This window comes from Vanacampus margaritifer, chromosome 15, assembly GCF_051991255.1.
Source record: "Vanacampus margaritifer isolate UIUO_Vmar chromosome 15, RoL_Vmar_1.0, whole genome shotgun sequence".
NCBI lineage: Eukaryota > Metazoa > Chordata > Actinopteri > Syngnathiformes > Syngnathidae > Vanacampus > Vanacampus margaritifer.
The window spans coordinates 9537615-9553754 of NC_135446.1; the positions used below are offsets into that span (position 1 = coordinate 9537615).

At 43.1% G+C, this 16140-nt stretch overlaps 3 protein-coding genes across 5 annotated transcripts in view; 1 reads left to right on the forward strand and 2 right to left on the reverse strand.

Moving 5' to 3' along the window:
• Positions 1-820, reverse strand: part of LOC144035112 (sodium/calcium exchanger 1-like) — a 32407-nt gene extending 31587 nt beyond the window's left edge. For both annotated transcript variants that reach the window (XM_077544541.1, XM_077544539.1), the window contains exon 1: positions 693-820. The gene's annotated coding sequence lies outside the window, so the exon portion shown is untranslated. The remainder of the gene's footprint in view (positions 1-692) is intronic.
• Positions 821-9752: 8932 nt separating this feature from the next.
• Positions 9753-12757, forward strand: LOC144034942 (uncharacterized). 2 transcript variants are annotated; one of them, XM_077544142.1, is made up of 4 exons: positions 9753-9913; positions 10217-10375; positions 11039-11262; positions 11870-12757. In XM_077544142.1, exons 2-4 carry the CDS (start codon positions 10225-10227, stop codon positions 12005-12007), a joined length of 513 nt encoding a protein of 170 aa, XP_077400268.1. In that variant the 5' UTR covers positions 9753-9913; positions 10217-10224; the 3' UTR covers positions 12008-12757. The 2 variants fall into 2 exon arrangements, with proteins under 2 accessions (XP_077400268.1, XP_077400269.1); XM_077544143.1 differs by lacking the exon at positions 9753-9913 and adding an exon at positions 9920-10070.
• Positions 12758-13440: 683 nt separating this feature from the next.
• On the reverse strand, positions 13441-15953 carry LOC144034941 (aldo-keto reductase Mvan_2161). Its single transcript, XM_077544141.1, has 6 exons — positions 15800-15953; positions 15019-15291; positions 14688-14833; positions 14476-14615; positions 14224-14382; positions 13441-13841 (listed from the first exon to the last, which is right to left on the reverse strand). The coding sequence occupies exons 2-6, from the start codon at positions 15273-15275 to the stop codon at positions 13662-13664; spliced, it is 882 nt and encodes a 293-aa protein (XP_077400267.1). The 5' UTR covers positions 15276-15291; positions 15800-15953; the 3' UTR covers positions 13441-13661.
• Positions 15954-16140: the final 187 nt, after the last annotated feature.

Here is a 16140-nt window from a genome sequence, read left to right on the forward strand (position 1 = left end):
ATCATGAAAACACTCACAAGTAACATGGAGGTGCTCACATTCCAGACCTCACTCACTAAGCCACACCCCCTAAAGGCACACCATCACACGAATGTGCTTATTTATATTATATCCAATCAGTACTTTTTTCCCCCCATGTTGGAAGAAAATAAAATCCTGTTATTTCAAATGATTAAAATTTTTGGTCAGCTATACCATTTGACACCGGTGGCATCTTTGCAATAGCAGCTTCAATTGCTGCTGCACCACCAGTAATATGATGGCCAATACAAAAGAACAAAAAACAAAACATCATCTTAATAACAAAATATTCACCAACACTCCAACCAGATGGATTATAAAAATGATCGTAATCGTATAAATCAGTTCCGTGGCAGCTCTTTAGGTGCGTTCGCGGTCCCCACCTCTCGCCACTGCCTCAGTCGCCACCACTCAGCCTTTGGCCCCTGGAGCACACCCTCTATTGCCGTTCGGGGGGATTTTTACGCACGTCAATGCGCCTCCGTCACACCACGTTTGACGTGTCCCCCGTGGACAACCAGCGTGCCACCCTCAAGCTGCATTAACGCGCGCCGCATGCGTGCGTAACCGATTTGGACTCTCGCATTGTTTTCCTTGTCTCCGAAAGACGCCCGCGCACAGTCTCCTATCCGATGGAAACAGTGCGGGCAGCAGTAGCAGCAGTAGCTCACCGTGTTAGACGGCGTCCGACTTGGTCAGTGGCTCATCCTCCCCGCGTGTGATCATCCCACCCTTCAGCGACCCGTTCAGCGGCTCAATACGCCGCTGCGCTCTTCCTCTCTTCCTTCTCTACCTCCGCCGGCGGCAGCGACTGAGCATGCGCGCTTCTCTCTCTCTCTCTCTCTCTCACTCCCCCTCTCTAGTGCTTTACCGCTCAACCCTCACTGAAAAAAAAGTCACATGAATTACCTTAATTCGAACATGAAGGCTATTGTACGCTTGTTGTTTATGTTGGATAGCGTATAAGCCACAAAAGGATATTTTGACCTCTACGTGCATTACTACACCAGCACCGAATACAACAGCAATCATCAACATATTGCATATTAACTATAGCTCATTATGCAGAAATAGCCAAAGGTCAAACACACATCTAAAAAGGGGAGAAAAGAGAGTAGCACTTGTTTGACAACATCGCACACAAATTTACACCCTTTTGGAAGGTGGCGCTTGTAACATTAAAATGCAAATGACTAGCACACCCTTTTGCCTTTTTTCTTATTTAGGAGGGAAAGGATGTGCTAGTTTTTTCGAAGCTCATCATCATCATCATCATCCACCAACTAAGGTTTTTAATGAGTGCAATAACAAAACATAATAACTGGATTTTGCTCTCTTTATCGCAGTAAAAGGTGAGCGAATATTTGGCGGGGATAATGATACTGTACCACCCACCATCTTCTTTGGGGAGGTTTTCTCCCACAACCTGAAGAGCCACCCCTCCCCTTCGGCCTCCTCCACAAAATCGCCAAACAAAACAACACTCCCGTGGGGTCTCTCCACTGCAGAACTATAAAGATGTGCGCTGGTGTAACTCTGGGGCTTCCATATTTACAAATTCATGCAATATTAACATACTGTATGTACATTCCACTCCAAGGTTAACTCTAAAATACAAAACACACACACACAAACACAAACTAGCTTCCTTTTTTTTTTTTTAAAGCTTACAACCAACCATTCACAAATTAGCCCCCGGCGCCTCGTTTGTCGGCTCCTGGTTATTCACCAGCCTCGTTAGTTGCGCGCCACCAACTTGTAAGCCACGTCGAGGATAGGCTTTGCCTCACATCTCCTCCACAAACACTGCCGGAATCTTCCCTCACTCCCGGGATGATTGTTCCCCATCCACTTGAGGACATTATGGCGCTAACAGCCACACAATTGAATCAAAGCATCTGGCGATGTGTTCATTAGCACCCCGTCTTGCCATCAGAGCGGATTGTTAGTTGTGCACATACAGTGTACGTATATGCGCAACACACTGACACAAATTGGCACATTCACGTCAAGGAACGACCATTATGTGGACCCCCCTCCATCCAGCCATCATCCATCCTGTCAACTCAATGATAATTGCTGTCAGTATAACAAAAGGAAGAAACCATTGAGGACCCACCCAATTAGGAATGTTTCACGTATCACAGTAAATTTCGTAGAGTAAATTTTCTAATCGACTCTAATCGGTCCCAGTCTAAACAGAGTAAACTTTACACTCGGAAGAGAGTAAAATATTATACATAATTAAAAAAAAATAATTAATCACTCAAGTGTTCAGGAACAATCCCCACAACCGTCAGCATGGAAGATGGTCACTCTATCACTTGAGCTATGCCACGCCCACTGTTGGATAACATTGTTGGTGTGTCCAAAAGGAGACCAAAAATGGTCGGAGGTAAGAGGATTCCACCTAACATTAGCATTATATTCACACACAATAAGACCAGCATAGCTCAGTGGGTTGATTGGCTGTTTCCCAACCTGGAGGTTCTGTGATCGTTCCTCAACCCTTGAGTGATTTTTAAAAAAAAATGATTTACTCTCTTCCAAGTGTGAAGTTTACTCTAGTTTAGACTGGGACCAAATACAGTTTTTTTTTTGAGTAAAATTTACTCTATGGAATCTAATGTATACAGTGAACCTGGGGTTATTAAAAAAACTACAATTGTTTGTTTACATCCAACCTTCCGTCACTGCGTCAGTTTTATCTTCTTTGAGAAAACGGAAAGATTCACTTGCTTGCACAGATCTCCAAAAAGGAGACAAAGCACGCTTGCTTGAATCCGTTTTTTAACTCCCAGTTGAGGTTTTCTTAAAACTTGACACAGAAAATAAAAGACAATCAAACACTGCATATTTAAACACCAAAAAGTTCAACCAAAGCATTTCATTTTGCAAAACAAAAGTCCTCTCAAGAATTAAACTCATAAGCCAAGATGAGCCAAATAAAATTGGACCATTGGTGAGGCCAAGGAAGAAGTTCTAAGGAAAATGTGCCAAAGTGCAACTCATCACTTGCATCTACTCAGTTTCTTCTCACCTAGCGCAGTTCTGACCTTTCACTATGATTCATATTTCTCTCTCTTACACACACACGCATGCACGCGCACACACCTGTAAACATTACCCCACGTCTTGTGTAGTGTCGCAACATGCCAATTTGACGCCCCGACTGTGCCAACATGACAAAAAGGCGCGTTGGGACGATGAGAAAAAAAACGGGCTGACCTCAATTCAGCTGTATAATGCAATAGACTTAAAGGAGCATAACAAACGCTGGCATAATTTATACATTTAAAGAAACATAACAAAAACGCTTATGCAAGAGGTAGTGTCTGGAACGTGGCTTGCTACAACGGAAGGAAACCTTTCGCACGTTTGCAGACTTTTAGTGGGAGAACAGAATCGTTGACTTGTATTGGCCGGCTCTCGCTTGCGGTTAAGCTCCGCTGTGCTTCCATGCGACTGAAGCAGCTTGTTCCTATCAAACAACATCAATTAAACACGAGCCGTGACGGCGTCACATTCTGCCTGAACTAGTTCAGTCAGCATCTCAGATACACCGTGGGGGGGGGGGGGGGTGGGGGAGACGAGAAAAAGAGGATGATGATGAATATGAGATGGAAGAAGAGTGATGCGAGAGTAACGAGGACGCTCGGAGATGGAAGCAAAGAAATGAGGAGAGCAAATCAACTTAATGCACATCGCATGGCTTCTCATCCGCTTTGCTTTTTTGGACGGCGCTAACGTCGGACTTCGACCCCCCCGTCACTGTCAAAAAAGCAACAAATAAAATCTTGAAGCAGTATGGAGGACGTGCACGCTCCGCTTGGCAGAGACAGCCAAATGTACACACGCAACATTCGCTCACCCAGCTGCTGTCAAAGTCGGACTGAATTATTTGGGTCAAACCTCTCAAAACTGAGAAATGTTTTCAAATTCAGAATTTCAGATTTCAATTCAATTCAATGGAGGAATTGGAATTGACTCCACCCCACAAGATGTCAAATTGAATTAGAGCAAGTAAAATTGGATTCAATGTAATACGGAGAAACTCATTTGAATCACATATCAGTGACAACGAGACTGTATGCGCTCCAAAAAAAATGTCCAAAAATGTTTGGTTTGGCCATTTTAAAGACTTGGATAAAGCAAGGTATTCTGGGAAATGAAGTGCTGTTCTACTATCATACACTCTAGAAACAGTTGGGTCAAAAGTAACCCAATTGTGGATACAAAATGGACCAATCCACTTTATGGGTCAATTTGACCCAACTTTCTGGGTTGTTTTATACAAAATTACCCAATTCTTTGACCCAAGTAAAGGATATGACCAATATTTATGCATTGTTTTACACTAAAAGACACATTTCTTGACACAAAGTTGGGTCAAATCGACCCAAGTAGAGTATCGGTCAATTTTTTACCCATTTTTGACCCAGAGAGTGAGAGTGTACCAAACTATTTCAAAGTTTGTACAATTTTAATGATCTGAGTAGATTTTTTTAATGTTATTAACTATTTGACTGCCATGGACGTTAAAAGACGTCAAGTAAAAACCTACGGAGGGCCGCCAATGACGTTAAAAGACGTCATCCAATTTTTTTTTTTGAAACGGGTGGAGGAAAGCCTTGGCCAGGTGCTGTGAAAGTTTCAAGCAGATCTAGTTAGCCTAATGACTATTTTTGGCCCATAGATGGCAGCAATGACTCTCTTTTGACAAGATTGGGTAGGCGTCAGTAGAAGACGTGAGGCGGAGCTAGAGGGGACAATGGCTGGGGAAGGGAAGAGAACATGGCGACCGGTTGCAAGCGGCTCACGCTCGAGCAGTTTTTTTCAAAGACGAAAAGCATCGACCAACGCTAAAGAGCACATTGATGACGACGATTATCATCATCGATGATGATGATGGTGACTCCGAGGTTGGAAGCATTGACGTGGCAATAGAAGACGTGAGGCGGAGCTAGATGGCTGAGGAAGCGAACAATGGCGACCGCAAGCAGCTCACACTTAGGAATTTTTTTCAAAGACGAAAGGCATCGACCAACGCTAAAGAGCACATTGATGACGACGATGATCATCATCGATGATGATGATGGTGACTCCGAGGTTGACGCTGAAGTTGCAAGCGTTGACGCGGCGGCTATGACGACGTCATAAAGGTTCACCGGCTAGCGATGCTAACACCGGAGAACGCGGAGCACAACCGAGCACGCTCAGGCGGACGTTCAATCGGACGACGAAGAGTGCCCCGAGTCCAAAGCATATTCATCGGAGGAGTGGGTACAGTCTGCTACTTGCTATTCCCCGGAAAAAAAGGCCGTCAAGAAAGTGTAACGTCTGCACGCGAAAGGAGCCATCGCAAGTGAAACTAATCTGTTGTGCAAATCCTGCTGCGTCTCCTTGCACGCATGGGAGCGTTACAAAAAGAAAAACTGTATTTGAAACATCCACATAATTGTAAATAGTACCACAGTTGCACACATTTGTAAATAGTTTGCGAAATTGTTTTGTCAAATTGTTACACTGTTGAATGGAAATAAACGTATTTTGCAACCCAAAAACACTTTTTCATTGTTGGTGATAGCGTTTTACAGAAGTAAAGCACTATTTAGGTGTTTGTGGCATCATTCATGGACAAAAAGAAGTGTACAATTCACTAGAGTGCATGAAATAACATAGTTTCACAAAAAGCTCTTTTTCTCCGCTTTTTGTTTCAAAACAGAGCATTTCGGTGAAACTAACCATTTTCTATTGTTGATTACTGAAGAACGGAATAAGGTAGAAACAAACTTTTTTTTCTGATGAAAGATGAGAGTTCAATCTTTCATTTGGTAGTATGTGTGTTTCCATAGTCCAAACACAACATTTTCTGTGGACCTTGAAAGATCAGTCAAAATGCTTAAATCGGCTGGCACTAGCGACATCCCGTTTCTGAAAACGTCCGGCAGTCAAAGAGTTAAAAAGATTTTTTTATTACACTTTACTATAATTTAGTATTTTGTACGTAAAGTCCTTACAATAACATTTGTATGAAATTTATGTTACAAATAGTGATGTAAAAATATACAAACGTCACAATACGATATTATATCGATATGAACCTGATGATACAATAATTATCTGGATATTTTGGGTAGGTTGCCAATATTTTTTTTTTGTAAAAAAAAAAGTATTAAAAAAAAAGCACAATATTGCGTTTTTGTACACAACATTGACAAAGAAATAGGAGTGTTACTTCCTCGTTATCTGGCAATTAGCATGGATCTTAAATGTAGATGACCAAAACATGTCCAATTAAAATTAACCTGCCCTAATAAAGTAACAACCAGAGGGTGCTGGAACTGCACAAATGGAAATCAACCTTTACAATCAGGAACTAAAAATTAGTAATTAGAAGAATAGAAAATTGACATTAATTTCAAGCATTTTTAAGGAAAAATTCTATATTGGGGTAGCTAGGTCTTTCTTTAAAACGTTCACATGCACACACACAAGAACAAGCATCAAGTGCCGTGATGATGGTAACATTCGAAGGCTGAAAGAGGGTTGCACTGGTCGTGAGGGTCTTACAAAGTTCATTTCCTTCCTTTGGTTAGCTTGCAAAAAAAGTCAGAATGCATCAACGTCTTTGGGTGAAGGGGGTGGGGTTTACGCTGCAAAAAACGAAAACGTGACCAAGATTCAATCTCTTAAACAAATACAGGCAAAATATGCTTGTTCATACCAAGCATATATTTTGTGTAGCCATTCCTTCCTTAAAAATCCGAATAACGAATCATTCCGAGTCTTTGTTCATCTCAGTGCAGCTGAAAATGCCTGCAAACTCATCACTTATGGATGCAACTCAGTTGGCCAGAGTGTGTCCGTTCCCCCAAAAAGTCCCACATTTGTATGTATAAAACATCCAGAAACATCATCTGTGAAGGCAAAGCTTTTGCGGCGTTGCGGGTGGGGCAGACTGAATTAGAAGGCTGCCATATGTCAACCTTGTGATCACGCAGTCGTACGGCAAGGGAGCGGCCGCCCGTAATGAGCATGTAGCGATGAAAGGCTTCCAGCCCGTCTGTTTTTACTCCTCTCTCTCCCTCTCACTCGCTTAACTTTTTCATCTGTCTGCCGTTGGTTCACTTCCTGAAACGCTGGGCACCTTCAGGGGGGTCCGGGGGGGGGGGGGGGGGCGTGCTTTCTTTTCACGCCAACTTGCGCTTGTTCTCTGCCGCTGCCGTCAAATCATTTCAAAGTGTCTTCTTCAATTCAAAGAGCATTCTTGAAGAAGGAACAAACACCACTGGTGTGTGCAAAGCCCTTTCAGCATTTACTCGATACCAAGTTGAAGGTCTGGGAACTAGTTCGTTCCTTGTCCTCACTAGTAGTAAGACAATTCACACACTAGTCTATCCTAGTAATAGCTTTTCCTATTCTGCTTTCTATTATGGTGTGTAAATATGTTCGATGTCACTTTTTTCCCCCCAGACAACACCAATGCAGCTACTCAACTCTTGAATAGTCATTGACACCGATACCACTAGTTCAGTGGTACATAAGTTTCCCCCAAAAAAACAATGACGGATCATTTTAAAGAAAGTCCTATATATCTTAAAATATCCCTAAAATGTCTTTAAATTTATGTCAATTTTCTATTTTTCTAAATTCTCATTTCTGATCATAAAATGGCCACAAGGGGGCAGTCGATAGTGGTATTGGCTGCTGTCGAGAGTACCCATACCTTGAATTAAGGCTGGGTATCGGCCCGTTACTCACCCATCACTAAAGGTGTGACATTTCTACACGTTACTAGTGGCATGACAACTATGTACCACTAGTACCAATATCAAATACAAGTAGAATTTTCTAATGCCACTTGTAGTACTACTCATACCGTGCATATGTCAAAAGTTACATTGTTTTGCCTCTCTAGTAACATTGCTTTACTAGTGTCATTTGAGCATTTAATCCTACTAGTGCATTCAATTGTTCATGTACTAATATGTTTTCTTTGCTCACTAGTAGAAGGACTAGGTCATACTAGTATGTTTTTCCCATAACCACATGAAATAACTGCGCGAGCATCCAGCTTAAGGTCCAAGTAGCCTACTAGTACGCTGTTCAGCAATTCAGCACACTAGTAGAAAGACTAGGGAGCACTAGTAGAACGACTATGTGCAATTAGTAACATTTTTGTAAAAAATTAATCACATTTCTGTGCCTAAGTAGAATGCTCCATGTGAGGAAAAACTGAACGAGTTGACCTCTGTGTGCTACTAGCACCTCTAGTGGCAAGATAAAATTCTACACAGTAACATCTGGCTCTTCACTAGCAGCGCTACTAGCATGCAGTTTTGACTCACTAGTAAAATTTAGATAGTTCTAGTTAAGATAAAGAGCGTTCTAGTACATGGATGGTGAATAAATGCTCAAACGGTTTTGTGTATGCAAGAACATGCGGCTCGGGTGGCGGTTTGACGCACACACGCCTGCTTGTGTGTGCGCTTCCAAATATAACACACCAGATGAGGGGCAGGGCGAGGTTGGCACAGGGGGATATAAATGGATAGTAATTGTATGGCTCAGTCAGATTAAAAAGCAGAGGACTTAACAAAAACACACGCACACGCACACACTTCCTGTGCGCACGTGAAAATACTCCTGCTCATTACTCTCACTGCTTCGAGTGTTCCAAAATAACACGTGTGTTATTGCGCATTTAAATGGATGATAATTCTATTCCTCTCATTTGACACCCAAATCCGACCAAAACGAAATCTTCCATGCATTATTCCTTTTAATCCCTCCCAAAATAGAGCCTTGTGCACTGCTGTATGGACTTTACACATTTGTCTGAGCTTAGAAATTCAAACGACTCCAAAGAGGAAAACGGGGAATCAGAAGTTGACGCACAACTGCGAAGATGACGGAAGTGGATGAAGCACAACAGAGGATCTAACTATGAATTCACATAATTACATGCTAGAACCCCCCCCCCCCCCCAAACCCCCCCACGACCACTTTTACTTGGCACGGCGAAAGAGTGACGGGAGGTTATATATATATTTGTTAAAGGTGGCAGCTTTCACCCCAGAAAAAAAAACATAGCCCTATAATGCCACCTGCTGGACAGACTACTCAGCACGACAAAAGCACATTTGCGAATGTTTTCCTGTTTTCACATTCATGACTTTGGACAAGCATTCATCGAGTGCCGCGCTCAAATTTAAATATTAACACGCGTTTTCCAACATCATATAAAGCTGTGCACTACTACATCTGCCCCCCTCTAGTGAGGACAGTGTACTTAGTTCATGGACCTTAAGATGGATATCAAGTATATAAAATAAATGCAAATAAATGATCAAAACAACTTGCCAAACACCTCTGTCTTATGCCAACTACCCCTACTCTATAACTACATTAGAATTCTTATTTTCCTTATTAGCATTTAATTCCTATGTAATATGACTTGTAGAACCGTGCTGCCCCTCACAGGTCAGTGTTGGTACTACGGCAGAAATCGTTGTGCATGTGGTGCGCTGCGCAGCACACACTCGAAACGCAGTAAACTAACACACTGCTATTTATTTCCTCATCTTACGTGGGGTTTGACACATTTTTTAGAAGTCGATTTAGATGTTAAAAATTTGACTGTACCAATCGGCGAAAAACAAACAAAAACCACAGCCCAGTCCAGTCCTCGCTCGCAACAGTGACGTCATCGGGCGACCATTGGCTGAGCGCGCGGCTTCCAGAATTGGACTGGGGAACGAAAAAAAGAGAGAGATCGCAGCAACAACAACAACGACCACGACGACTACGACCAAGACGACGACAGCTGTTCCTTCGAAGCCACACTTTTACTTTGGGCCCACTCACCTCATCGCCAACAAGGAAACCGGTGAGGAAAAGCGCCGCGCTGGCTTGTTTGGCTTCTTGCAAGTCGGCCCGCGGCAGCTTCCGCCCAGTCGCAACTTTCTTTTGTTCACTCCCGGAGAACGAGTCGGCGTTTAAGGACGCGTTTGCTGTCGAATGAACTTGTAACAACACATTTCGAGGTGCTCTTCGTTGTCAGAACAATCTTTGGACCGGCTAATCGAGAGCGTCGACTGTTGGGCGCATAACTGTTGTTGTTGCCACTTTACAATTGCTTTATTGCCACCATCCAATCTCTCTTTCTCCTTTTGTTTTCCTTGTTCCCCAGATGTCACAATGGCCGCAAACTTCAGCATATCCGACAGCGAGTCCGAGCCCTCTGAGAAGGTAGAAGAAGGGGACGACGGCCAAGGAGCCGCTGAAAAGGAAAAGGAGCAGTGCCTCCGCCAAGGCCTACGCCTCACCTTGCCGGAATTCAGAATGGCAGGTTGGTCAACACGCCACAACACTTGAGCAGCCTCAATATTATTTTACTAGCTCAGCCCGGCTTGTCCTTGTCTTCATTCATTGCATTCTTTCTGGAAAGTGGAAACCTTTCTGAGTTAGAATCCCATTCAGAGCAAAATGTCAGTGTTTTTTAATCATTCATATCTACTATACACTTTTTGCAGCAATGTTTCATTACAAAACAGACTTGGGGTTGATTTATGCGACATTCACACATGCAATTGTGTCACCAACTAAAAATAGCTCAGTAGTGATGGGACATTGTGATTTCTCAGGAATGTTGTAGAAGAAAGAGATGGTCTAAAAAAATTTTTGGGAAAAACATACACTTTCAGAGATGTATAAAAATGTTGCATAATGATAGTTATCTGTTCCTTTGGTGATAATTATTGTGAGAAATTACAAACATGATCTTCACTTTAGTGAATATCAATAATTGTAAATAAAGTTAATTTGTTGCTTCGCAAGGATGTAGCATACTGTAACTAAAAGTAACAAAAATAAACAAATAACTTCAACTACTATTCTAGGCCTTGTTGATTGTTAATTCCTTGCCTGAGGCCGGCTCTGATCCAACGAGATACCACCAAAGCGTCCCTAGGCAGTCCCAGATAGCATTAATGACACAGCCCACTCCATCTAGGGACGTCTGGCCGAATCCGGCTCAACTCGGAGTCCCACGCTTCGGCGTTGTCTCGAGACGAGGAGCTCCAGGCCAAAGCGGACGAGGAGGCCGGCACACCCGGCGATGGAGCGCCGTTCCGGGGACGCTCCAAATCGGCCCCCCCGGCGCTTTGGGCCGCCAAGAAGTACGGCCGGCAGCTGCGGCGCATGAGTGACGAGTTCGACAGCCTGTTGGACAAAGGGGTGAGAAGCGGCTTGCATCGATCCATATCAAGAAGTCTGCCAACTCTAACTTGGGGGTCCTATTTTGTTTAGAACAAAATAAGTTTGTTTGTTTTTTTAAGGAATATAGTGCATTTTTTAGAGACAATTTAAAAAGTCAAATGACAAAAAATCTTTACAGTAATCTGATTAATGTTGTGTTTGTGGAATATGAATTAAGACGAAAAAAATCGACCTGTTTTTATCCATCCCACAATGGCAGCCATTTTGTAACTTGCCGTCAACTGAAAATGACATCACAGTTGCTCAGGTAACGACCAGTTTACGGCTCACCAGTTTTTTGAGTTTGGTCATGTGACAGTCACAAGCTGAGCCGTGATTGGTTGTTACCTGAACCCTTAGGCACTGTGATGTCATTTTCAGGCGACAGCAAGTGACAAAATGGCTGCCCCCTGAGATGGAGAACATATTCCACAAATGCAATATTAATCAGAAATCTGTGTTTAGACTAGTGGGGCCGCATAAAGCATATAAAGAATTTTTTTTGACCCTATTGTTATCGTAACGTTGCAACATTTCTGGAAAATATGTGACCCACTCTTACATTGTCCCATATTTTTGGGTGCAGGAGTTGAAGTTTAAGAACGCCAGCAGCTCAACCAGGTCAATCCACCACTCCAAAACCTGGTGGAGCTACCTCTTCAGCCACCAGGAGACGGAGGGCGAGAACAACCACCACGACAACCACACTTATCGTACCGAGTAGCCACCGACTGAGATGGGGGACTTGGGGGGGTGGCGGGGGTCCTCCTCCGCCGGACTTTTGGCCTGCAATGAGTGAAGAGACACATTGATGCGGACTCAGGTCTTTTCTTCGACTACTTTTCATCCGATTTTGTGAACCTGACAAAGCCGATGTGTATTTAACAGACGTCGTCTTACCACGGGGGCTGGGTCGACTCGCACCAACACTATGCAACATACAGTAGACGAACTGGGGAGGTGCGTAGATGTTTGTTTTTCACCCACAAGCGTTCCAGTGGACCCGAAGTCCAACTCGTACCGATGATCTGACTTGACTCAACAATCTTAAACATCCTACAAGGAAAGAACAATCTTGTATACAGACAATCTCAATCGAACCTTTGGTCAAATGTCAGGGTTACAGAGAGGGGGAGTGATTTAAAAGCACAAATCAATATAAGATGTTTTGAAAGATTTATAACAGACTTTTAGCGGTGTAAATATTCTTGTGGAGTGGCGACGATCAGAGCGTCTTGTGGTGTCGTCATGTGGTGTTTCACAATTGTGTCTGCCTTCCATGACGTTGCATTTTGTGTGACCAGGAGAGATTTACACTTGCCCTTCAGGTGCTGGGGCACGCGCCCATTTGATCTCATATCGTCAAGTGCTCTTCACATGACTTAACACTGGATCAAAATATGATTTTGTTTTTATGGCCACATGAAAAATTTGCCTTGACTCGTGACGATTAAAATAATGATAATCAGTGTGATTGTTATCTTGGAATGCTTTTATTGTAGATTCTCCAAATGGAAAGAAATCAAGACAATCTAGTTGGCCCACTTTTCTTTTTCTTTTACATTCAAACACATGTATTTCAATATTATCGTCCCATTGTGTGATTATGAATAGACTGAAAATGATATTTAACCCCGCAAGACCTTTTTAAGAGTTCTGGTTTTTAAATGTTGATTTATTTTTTTCAAGATGTGATGCGACTATTATGTATGAAGTGTTGAGGGACAACACTGACGGGCTGCGTTAAGCGTGTGTACACGGTGCCGACACTATCAACTAAATATTGTCAAATGCCTTCAACTTGTTGTGAACGCGACACTGCACGGTACCGCCTTAAAGTTCAACACATGACGATGCTCAAGCCACACTTAAAGAAAAAAAAGAAAGAAACTTGGGCATGTGCAGTTTTGCAACGTTATTACTTGAATCTGTGTGGAGAATATTTTTATTGTTTTGGTTTTTTTAAGGAGATTTGTACATGCATTTTCTCTACAGCTGTGAAACTTCTTATCTTCTATGCTGAATAAATAATGTTTAGGAGAAAAAGTGACATTTTTCCTTTCATAGTTTGACGTTGAACATTTGATTGGTTAGTCTGAGCAAAATTTGTCGCAGTGTGACGATATGGACACACAAATCCATTTGCTATTCAGCAACTCAGGTGAATATGTGTTTTATTTAGTCAAAGTTTGTCTGTTATGTATCATGTTATGATAACTATTAATTGTGAACTGCTCCATATAATGTACAAGGCACAGGTTAATATAGCTTTTTGTATAGTATTGATGGTTTCTAGTTGTAATTGCGACATGATATTGGTGCTATTAAAAAGGGTGAATTAAGTCCCCACTGACATCCGGTCACTGGTAGGTGTCCCATCAAACCACTTGGGAGGGATCCCAGCAAAACTTGTGTCCTCGATCCAAAGCCGACAATTTTCCCATGTCGCCATCGCTCAGCGTGAAGTCAAAAATATTGGCGTTCTCCCGGATCCGCTCGGGGGTGGACGACTTGGGGAGCACTGGGACGTCCTGCTGCACCGCCCAGCGCAGCAGCACCTGAAAGGAACAGTAAACACATCAACTACTGACCTACGCCACACATTGGAAATCAGGAGAAGGGGTACCAGTTTCATACATACTTCTAAGCTACCAACACACTTGTTGCTATACAACAGCTTATTTTTATTTTATATATTATTTTAACTTTTCATGTTCAGCACATTTTAAGTACACTTCAGTTGTACTTAAGTTAAGCACAATTAATGTGCATTTTAGGATTAAGATGTCCACTAGAAAGCTAGGTTATAGTGCAATTTTTTGGTAAATCCTGAAAAAAAATACCCTCCCTATTTGGTTGAAATTTACATGTTTGCGTTCACTTGGAATGGTCCTTATTTTTTTTTTAAGGAAAAACCCTGTTTTCAATTGAGATGTTCACCTGAGCGGGAGTGCGCTGGTAGGTCTGAGCCACTTGGAGCACCTGCGGATCTGTGAGGAGCTCGCCCCTCCCTAGGGAAGTGTAGGCCTGGAAGCACACGCCAAACTCTTCGCACACGCTCCTCAACGTGGTCTGGCATTCAAGTGGGTGGAATTCCACCTGAAGGAGGGGCCGGCGTCAATGTCGAGACACAAATGGTATTTTTGTGGGATATATATATAAATAATTCACGCATATGGTCCATCTACGTACTTGCAGCACCGCGGGCCGGGTCTTACAGCTGCCCATGAGCGCCTTCATGTGTGCCGGTGTGTAGTTGGACACACCAATGGCCTTGAGCTTCCCTTGAGTGTGCAGCTCCTCTAGTGCGGCCCAACTCTGAGCTCTGTTGCCTGCTGGCACCACCTTAGTTAGCTATTGAGAAGAACTGAAAAGAAGGTCTTAAGACAAATCCATCTACGCACCTGGGTTGCGGTGGTCAGTCACATCAAGGCCCCGAGTCCCTGGCCAGTGGATCAAATAGAGGTCGATATACTCCATCCCGAGGCTGGACAGGCTGTGGAGGGCTCCTTCTATGGCCCCTTCGCCCTGATCTTTGGGGCCCAGTTTACTGAAATGAGCAGAAGGAACGCATCGTCAACATTTACCGGGATTTACCCACAACAGGACCAAGGTTTGTGCTGTCAGATGTGACCACAAAAATGTCAAGAAAACCCTACCAGAACATCTGAACTCTGGACAGAGTGAATACTTGTGTAACCAGTACCACAATGTCCCAGTTAATAACACACACACCTGGTGATGAACACATCTTCTCTGGTCAAGCCGTATTTCGGCAGGAGCTCTTTGAGGGCGCGACCCAGCTCGGCTTCATTCCCATACACGGCGGCGCTGTCGAAAGCCCGGTAGCCTGCAGCCAGGGACGCATCCACAGCTTGAAGCACTGCCTCGCCACCGCACAGTTTGTACATCCCCAACCCTAAAAGGGGCATTCGAGCCCCAGTGTTGAGGGGGACGGATGGTCCGGTGGAGGCAGAGGAGGACATCTTCATCTGTGGAGCTAATGTTCTGCAAGGAATTAAGTAGGAGAGTTATGCAAGGAATCTATGCCACCCTCTCTCTGTGCACTGACTGGCTGTAAGTGAGGCAATAGCCCACTGGTCTTATGACATTAACTGTAACAAGTGGTGCAGTGTAGTATCGCCACGTGAAATTGCCTTCGAACAATCAGTACAAATCACAAAAGAGTCAGATCCCTGCTGAATTGACGACTACCACAAATTATAGAACTTTAAGAAACAAGATAAATGATTTTGGAGAAAACAAGCCCGTCAGTATTGTTGACGTATTTTTTCCCCACTGTATTTTTTCACTCAAACACACGAATAAACTTAATTAAGATCTGTTTACTTGAGTTCTAGTGAGAATATTAATAAAGAGGTGAGTGCCTGGTGCAGTAAAGTACTCAAGTAAATTTACTTGGTTACTATCTCATTCTCCAGTCTCCACCACTGACTATGACACGAGCTCAAAGTCCGGCAAGTTCCATTTATGTGTGAATGAAACGTTATCTCACCTATCTGGGATTTTCTGCTGCTTTCTTCGTTACAAAAGGTTGCAACGAGGAAGTAACGACTACCAAGACCAAGAGGGAAAAAAAGCTTGGAGGTTGTAAACGCAGTAGCGGTTGGCTCAGCCGTAGACAGTCGTATTTTACCTAGATACTGCCTGAAACCGTACGTCAACGCTGCCGCCATACTTTATGTGGCAAAAAAGAGTTTATAATGTATTTTTTACGGGTATTTATTTAGATACCAACGTATGTAACACACCTAGTGTTATGGAAAGTATTGAAAGCATATGAAAGTACTTGGGGGAATCGCAATTAGATCATTTTTCGAAACCCTTCAGCCCTAG

Excerpts from the sequence above, each read along its gene's own strand:
- LOC144034941 (XM_077544141.1), bottom strand. The coding sequence starts at position 15,275 with ATGAAGATGTCCTCCTCTGCCTCCACCGGACCATCCGTCCCCCTCAAC. Across the intron at positions 14,616-14,687 it reads GACTGACCACCGCAACCCAG|GCAACAGAGCTCAGAGTTGG; the intron begins GTGCGTAGATGG and ends TGGTGCCAGCAG. Across the intron at positions 14,383-14,475 it reads CCCGGCCCGCGGTGCTGCAA|GTGGAATTCCACCCACTTGA; the intron begins GTACGTAGATGG and ends CCCCTCCTTCAG.
- LOC144034942 (XM_077544142.1), top strand. The coding sequence starts at position 10,225 with ATGGCCGCAAACTTCAGCATATCCGACAGCGAGTCCGAGCCCTCTGAG. Across the intron at positions 10,376-11,038 it reads GCCGGAATTCAGAATGGCAG|GGACGTCTGGCCGAATCCGG; the intron begins GTTGGTCAACAC and ends CACTCCATCTAG. Across the intron at positions 11,263-11,869 it reads ACAGCCTGTTGGACAAAGGG|GAGTTGAAGTTTAAGAACGC; the intron begins GTGAGAAGCGGC and ends TTTTGGGTGCAG.